The sequence below is a fragment of the Diospyros lotus genome, chromosome 10, assembly GCF_014633365.1.
Source record: "Diospyros lotus cultivar Yz01 chromosome 10, ASM1463336v1, whole genome shotgun sequence".
NCBI lineage: Eukaryota > Viridiplantae > Streptophyta > Magnoliopsida > Ericales > Ebenaceae > Diospyros > Diospyros lotus.
Window position 1 is genome coordinate 24,184,664 of NC_068347.1, and position 8,212 is coordinate 24,192,875.

The 8,212-nt window shown below is 33.6% G+C and overlaps 1 protein-coding gene across 3 annotated transcripts; it reads left to right on the forward strand.

Annotated features, from left to right (window-relative positions):
* The first annotated feature begins 1,975 nt into the window (after nucleotides 1-1,975).
* Nucleotides 1,976-8,194, forward strand: LOC127811591 (syntaxin-52-like). Of its 3 annotated transcripts, none has more exons than XM_052351589.1 (6): nucleotides 1,976-2,263; nucleotides 3,124-3,345; nucleotides 6,436-6,638; nucleotides 6,727-6,827; nucleotides 6,953-6,997; nucleotides 7,900-8,194. In XM_052351589.1, exons 1-6 carry the CDS (start codon nucleotides 2,259-2,261, stop codon nucleotides 8,029-8,031), a joined length of 708 nt encoding a protein of 235 aa, XP_052207549.1. In that variant the 5' UTR covers nucleotides 1,976-2,258; the 3' UTR covers nucleotides 8,032-8,194. The 3 variants fall into 3 exon arrangements, with proteins under 3 accessions (XP_052207549.1, XP_052207550.1, XP_052207551.1); XM_052351590.1 differs by having other exon boundaries at nucleotides 1,976-2,166; XM_052351591.1 differs by lacking the exon at nucleotides 7,900-8,194 and adding an exon at nucleotides 7,506-7,893.
* Nucleotides 8,195-8,212: the final 18 nt, after the last annotated feature.

Genomic DNA, 8,212 nt, shown 5'->3' on the forward strand with positions numbered 1-8,212 from the left:
TTGGTTTTAATAGGAATGGTTACTCAATTTATTAATAATCATATATGTAATAAACACTTGTTAATTGGAATCATAATGGTAAAAATACCACTTTAATTAGATTAATATATTCCATTATATGTTTAAAATTTTATATTTAGAAAATCACACTTTATATCAAATTGAGAATAAGAGATGGTTATGGGTTGAATCACTGAATCAGTGTGTATTTTTGTACTTTGACTCTCAAGTGTATGGGCTTTATCATTCATTAAAAAAAAAAAAGTGAATATCATACCATGGGCCGGCTAGCATGGGCCCAACTACGAAAGGCAACACAAAATAAAGAGAAAACATTGATGACAAACAAAAATATTGTATTCTAATTAATATTTCAGTAAATTATTAAATTATTCCTCCAATATTATTTTAATTTTTTTTTACTAAGATTAAGAATCGAGCTTGGATGCATGGTATGTATTAATTAAACTTAATAATTAATAATTTAAATATAATTATTATACTCAATGCTCAATTATAATTAGATCGATGAATGTAATTTAACCTAATGCTCACAATTTACATATACTTACGTGTGATTTAAATTTATTTATTTGTAAAATTTTTTACTAAATTATTGAGTCAATTAATTAAAATTGTAAACAAAAAATCCTAACTAATAGCCCTAACATATCTAAAAAATATAAGAATTAATAATTATTTTAGTTTTGTAATTAATTTAATCACTGTATTTTAAGAAAAACTAAATGAGTCAATGTATTTTTAGATTTCGGGTCAATATTTGATATTAAATTTAAAAAAAATGCTACATAAGTTACTGCATTCTCAAATTTGATGATATATTAGCTATTATGGTAAATATTTTCTTAACTTAGTCCAATGATGATACATATTTTAATTATTTTGATAGCATTAACTCTATATCTAATTAAAATAATCTCATGCAATAAAAAACTTTAAAATCAAACCCTAAACTTAAATTCGAATAATTCAACACAATTATAACATGCTTTTTTTAAAAAAAATAGAATAGTTAATTTTACCTTAAATTTAAAGATATAACGACTTATTTAATAATTTTTTAAATATAATGACTAATTTAACTTAAAAACTAAAATATAGCGAGTTATTTGACACTTTATTCAATTATTTTTAATAAGATATAAACACCGAAAAATAGATTTCATCTTGTTCACAATGGTATATTATTTATTATTTAGTAATAATTTTATAAATTTATTTAATTTTTTATGTAATAATTAAATCCAACACTTAAACTTTAACACAACGGTATAACAATATTTAGAAAAGGAAAATGCTATCGGTACATCATTGTATACATTTTGGGTTACACAATGATGTATCAAGGTCTAAAATGCCCTCATCCAAGGTGGTGAGGCGCAAGAGACGAGGGGTATTTATGTCATTTATGTGTCATATGTAACTCAAGATGTACATAAATGATATACAAATAGCTTGACCATTTAGAAAAAGGTGTTGAGGTTAAATTGATTAGTTATGCAAATATAAAGAATAGTGTTAGGAATTATTATTTGTAATGATATCTTCAATCATATGATGCATTTTTATTAAAAAAGAGTAATGAGACTATGTATAGTTATCTCTCCTATTTAACACATATTTTAATAAAAATACGACACACAAGTGATGACACATTTACCGGTCATGTCTCCTTGCATTATCTATAAAAATACTATTGTTATATAATATGAGTATTACAAGTATTAATGTTCTGAGCAGTGGTTGAATTATGATAAGTTAAGATTTATATAAATAAGTTAGTTGAATTATGATAAGTTAAGATTTATATAAATAAGTTATGGATTTAGTTTTCTATCCTGCTCAATATTCAACAATGATTTATTTTTTTTATTAAAATAAAAAAATACAAGCATAAAGGACGATAATTCAAAAAATATTTAAAGTATTAATAATACGGGCACTATGTGATATGGATGAACTGCGTTCGACGCGTGACGTAAACGGCGACGAGTCGGGTCCCGACAAAGTCTCCTGCTTAGCGGTGGCGCTCCTTCACGCTGAAAAATCAGTTTCGGAAGCTTCCAAATTGCAATCACACCTCTATAATTCCAACTCGCCGATTCCCAATCCTCACGCTTCGGATCTTTGATTTTACCCAAACAGGTGACCATCTCTCTACAATTATCCTTCTCGATTCCTATACCAATTGATCCTTCTCATCTTCTCAACTTTGATGCTCCTTTAGGGCCCCCGATATGAGGTACTATTAAATTGCAGCGCCCCTAGGTCTAGTTTGGTGCCAATTTGATTGTTGATCGTTCTTCTAGGGTTTAATTTTGGTTTGCTTTGTTTGGAAGTTGGATTTCGTTTACCTGTTCCTCGACTTTTATGTTTCGTGTCAATAAGACAACTTTTGTGCTTGAAATTAAGGGTTTTTTTTTTTTTTTTTTTTTAATTTTTATCCTTGGTAACTTTTGGGGCGGGGATTTGTGGAGATGAAGGAAAGTGATAGGAAAAACAAATGAAACAATTGAAGGTAGACTTAGTTATTGCATTATTGTTTGTCTCGTTGAATTAGAAAATGAGAAAAAATTGGTTTGTAATGTATCGAAAAAAAATATATTCGTCATCAGTAAAAAGATGCACTCTTTCAAGTATTTTAACGATGCCTTGCAAAGGATTATGTCCATGTTCTTTGGGCAACCAAATACTTTCATTATATGGAAATATTATTGGAATTAGAAGGTGTGCAGTGGAAGTGGAAAAATGCTGCTGTTCTTGTACATGTGGTTTGCTTCATTTCGTTTCATTTTTAGAGTAGCTGTAATGATCATGCCGTCTTATATCTCTATAAGTTCCTCTGCTTACTATTTATCAAAATTTTGAACATAAGGCCAAATTCCATCTTCTCCGACTACTTGTCTTAAGCCAAGTCCAGGGTTTAGTTTTGTTACTCTTTTTTTTGTGTGTAGAAAGGAGAATGGTTCTGTTGTTACATAACTTATTATCATGTATGTGGTTTACAAGTTATTTTCCAAGCCTAACCAAAAAGAAGGGTAATGTTTCTGAATTATTTTGAATAAAATCACATGTAGAATAATTTTTTGCTGTCCCTTTCAGGTCAATGGCATCTTCTGCAGATCCATGGACAAGAGAATACAATGAAGCAGTTAAGCTCGCTGATGATATCAACAGTATGATTTCTGAACGGAGTTCTTTACCTGCTTCGGGACCAGAAGCACAACGTCATGCATCTTCTATACGGAGAAAAATTACAATATTGGGAACTAGACTTGATAGTTTGCAGTCACTTCTTGCAAAGCTTCCTAGCAAACAACCTCTGTAAGTTCTCCCAACATCATGCATATGTTCAATTATGCAAAGTTGCACGTGTGTGATGATATTTACATGAAACATAGCAGTGGAGATACAAAAAATTTCAAAATTAATTTACATGTAAGACATAAATTTTGTCTTACATTTTGTTAATTTTGAATCTTGTATTGCTTAAATAGTTTTACTTTCTTATGTTTTAGCAACCTAGATGTACAATGTCAATATCTACTTTAATGTGGGCCGGTGGGTCATGATCCTTATTTTAGGACAGTAATGGAAGAGGATATGTAGTTGTTAATGGTTCTTATAGAACTAATTACCTAATATAATTTTAGAGCTGCCAACTCTGAAATATTACTCCTAAAGGAGGAGGAGAAATCAGATTGTGTAAATCAATCTAACCTTAACCCCAACGACCTTTGGTATCCCAATTAAATAGTGATGGAATACAGTTATGGATGGGATAACATAATAATGGGACTAAATAATACTGCCCACATTTGATAAAGGAGGTATTACCTAAATTGTAACTATTCCTTGTTTGTTATCTCAAATTATGAATGAGGTATTATTGGTCCTTAATTGTTGAATGACCAATATGCCCAAAAATATTATAATTATATAAAATATATAAAGTAACGCATAATTAAAAATGAATTATATACATAACATTATAAAAAATAGTTTTGTAAATAGATTCAGTAAACGGTAAGCATATTTATATTATAACAATTTTATATCTCCATCTCAGTATAGAATTGATCAAGGTCAGTCTAAATCATGAGAAAATCCTCACAAATTGTATCATGGGGAAAACCAGCCAGCATGCACAGCAGTGTGATTTGTGAACAGTGGCAGTGGGCAATCAGAAACTGAAGGAGAAGAAGGGCCCAGGTGAGGATCTGGAAATCAGGTCTGAAAATCAGCAATGGACTGAAATAGAAGAGGAAGACTAAGAGTGAAATCAAAGAAGAAGAAGAAGATTGAAATCGAAAAAGAAGACTGAAATTAAAGAAGAAGAAGACTGAAATTGAAGTAGCGGTGGCAGTTGTGGATTGGAGAGTTGAGGGAGAAGAAGAAGGTGGTGGTGAAGGAGGCAGATGATAGTAGTAGTGGAGAGAAAACAGGCAGAGAGGATATGCGCGGATTGAGGAGAGAGAATGTGGCAGTGGGTTTTATAGCAAAGGGAAAAATTGTCCAATCATGATAAATTGTTAATCCTACTGAAGTGGGATTAATTAATACCTGTGTGTGTTTGGGGGGGGGGGGGGGTAATTATCCCACATCAATGTGATAAATTTATCCATGGCATAGTAAATCCCACCAATCTTAAAGTACCAAACACAATAATACTGTGCCAGAAGGTATTACCCACTACTAGTCCACCTACCATATGGCTCATAAGGAATTTGAGTGAGGTTGCATAGATACATTATCACGGTTGAACTAAGCCTGAATGGGACATAACATTTCATGCTTGAGTGGAAATGTGAAATCTAAAAACTTTGATACATAGATTTATGAGAATGCATTTGATAGGAGCCCCACTTTAAGCGTACTTGGCAAGAACCCTTCTTGGAAGCATTGCAGAAAACTGCAGATTGTGAAAGGTATGAAGCCACTTAGAAGCTCTAAATATCTACAAAACATAATTATGCCAAGGTACAGGTAGCAAGTGGAGTGGTTTGGGAAGTAGTGATAAGCACTAGGGAGGTGTCCAACTATTGAGGACTAGAGGGTCAAGGTTAAGGAAATCAAAGGAATGAAAATAGAAACTCTATTGAGTTTAATGGAGGAGCTATTGTGGCAGATTGTTTCTTGTCTTTTCTCTTTGCATGAGAAAGAATAACCTTTATAGCTTTGCAGAATCTTGGAGGTCAAGCTCATCCGTGAACATTCATCAGTTTTGCGTGGATGCTCATCCATCTTGACCCTGAATCACTTGACAATGCCAAATAACACATGCTCAGCTACTTGGTTGAATCATGCTTCAGGCTATACAAGGGTCACTAAACACTCTAACTGAATGTACATAAGAGCACAAAGAGTTCTAACTTGTTTTTGCCACATTAATTTTTGTTGTTAGTTGAGGTAAAAACCCCTTTGAGGGAGGAAAGTTTCTCATAAGACCCACTAATTCACAGGTTCCTGGAGATCTGGTGCAGGTCTCTCAGGTCTTGACTTAAACCTAAATTCCATGTTTGGGCTTGATCCAAGTTTTTCTGTAAATAAGAATTTCATTGAAAATAAACCAATAAGTGTCTACAGCTTAAAGCTTGGGCATGCCCCGAGCTTCACAATGAAAGAAAAAAAAAATGCAAGAGAAGATCTAAACTACTAATATATGTATGTACAGGCCACCTAATAAATATGTTCAAATGTCAGATGAGATCTAAACTACTAATAAATATGTTTTGAGTAGTATGAGGGAGAGTGGCCTGTTTTTTTGGGTGCTTGGGGGTTGGGTTCGGGGGGGGGGGGGGGGGGGGGGGGTGCGGGGGGTGAAGGTGCTTGACTGGGCCAATGATGAATGAGCTACTGACTCATCCTCGAAGGCAGGTGTATTCTCAAGCAAAAGTTGGTGCAACAGAGCTGAGGGAGGTTCCTCATACGGCAATACCATTTCCTTCCAGATGACAAGTCTTGCTGTTTAGGCAAGCAACACACATACATCCAAGAAGATAATCGGCAGAATACTGCAGAAATTGCTTAGCCTGGTGGTGCAATCCTTTTAACATCTAGAAGAATGTGTAGCTTTGAAATCCTAACTTCTACTTTTAAACCATAAATGTGATTATTGAGTTCATGCTTGTGCCACGCACTTGATTGGGCATGTTGAATTTCTTCTTTAGAGCTATGCAACAATATCTAATTCAAATTATTTTAAAGAAAAGATTAGCAATCCCAATTCTCAGGAAACCTTTGAAGTAGTCAATCAGTTTGGTACATGGCATTTCCTCTGTTCATATTTGTTGATCAAATTAGATGATTTTATGGCAATGAGCTGCAAGTTGATAAATGTTTGATAATTTTTGCTGTCATTTTTTTTCTTTAAATCTTTCTTGAAGTTTATTATTATTATTTTTTTTAACACAGAACAGAGAAAGAGATGAATCGTCGCAAGGATATGCTTGCAAACTTGAAATCAAAAGTAAACCAGATGGCCTCCACATTGAACATGCCAAATTTTGCAAACAGAGATAGCTTGCTTGGGCCAGAAAATAAGGTTGATGCCATGAGCAGAACGAATGGCTTGGACAACTATGGCGTTGTTGGTCTTCAACGGCAAATAATGAAAGGCAAGCTGTAACTTCTTCAAAACTATACGTGTCTGATTCTATTTGACTTCTGGGTGATGGAGTTGTGTGTTTGCTGCATTTGAAACAGAACAAGATGAAGGCCTTGAGAAATTGGAAGAGACAGTGATAAGTACAAAACATATTGCTTTGGCGGTTAACGAGGAACTTGACCTTCATACTAGATTAATTGTATGTTTCTCTACCCTTGGTTCGTTTATCTATTGGCCACTTCTCATTTTTATACATAGAAGTATTCAATGATAAAAGAAATAAAGTACAATCTCAGTGTTGATACTTACTCTCCCTCTGGGCAGGATAACCTGGAACAACATGTAGATGTTACTGATTCTCGATTACAGGTGATGCTCATCTTAGTGATGTACTATTCTGAATATTTATTCTAACCTTGCTTGGCATGTGTAGCCTTTGTGATGTAAGTTTTTAGCACCATTAATTCTTCAAAGAATTGAAGTGGGATTAGGAATTTAAAATTTATATCATGTGGGGAGAATGTTGGAAATACATTGCAATATATCATAAACAATACAGGAATATTAAGAGAAACACCTGCTAGTGGAGAACAGCTTACTAAATGAAGAATGTGCATTGAATAATTGTTCACTGGTTGTTTGCTCCATTGCAACCTGAGGCTGCATGGGTTCATGAACCATGATATGGAAATAGCCTTGACAATGTCTGGATAAGGCTTACATCTGCCTTTCTAAACATGCAGCGGTGGAAGCCACATGGGTTGTCCTTCGAAGCAATTGAAATGAACTTATAACTTTGTAACTATGTGGAAATTATTTTTAATATATAACATAGATCCTATGCTGATGGTTTGGAAATATTGAATAACACTTGAAGCAATCAGGCCATGCACTTGTGCTATCTAATTGCCAGGAACGTGATTCGAAACAATTACAGTGAGTTCTTCCACACCTTGTATGGGTATTATTTTCTTAGCAAGTGATAATAAGATGTGTCAAATTTTAATGCATTTCATTTTTTGAAATGTTATGTCTTTCTGTTCTGAAAAAGGGAAGTAAAAATATCTAAACAAAGAATTCAGCAACTGGACATGTTATAGATGTTTCTGAATTGAAACCATTGATTGTGAAACTGGTATCGTAAATGGGGACTAATGTTCAGTTATTGGAGTCTTCACATGCATCTCGATAAAAGTGACTTCAATTTTCTTTTATTTAGGACCTGACTTTCTTATATTCTTCCATGTTCTGTTATATGACAATGCCAACAGCGAGTTCAGAAAAAGCTGGCAATTTTGAACAAACGCACCAAAGGCGGTTGCTCCTGTCCGTGCCTCCTTTTATCAGTCGTCGGGATCGTGCTCCTGTTTGTTGCTATATATTTGCTGGTCAAGTACTTGTAATACAAACGGAACACAAACATCATCTTCCTCTACTGTGTAACTCTGTATGTCGGTGTGGAAGTGACATTGGTTATTTCAGTGTTGAAAACTTTGTTATTGGAGTTTTGTGGTTTCGTTTTCTCATCCAATATAGCGTTGAAGTGGTCTTCTCACTTCACTTGCATGTCTCTTTCAGATAACC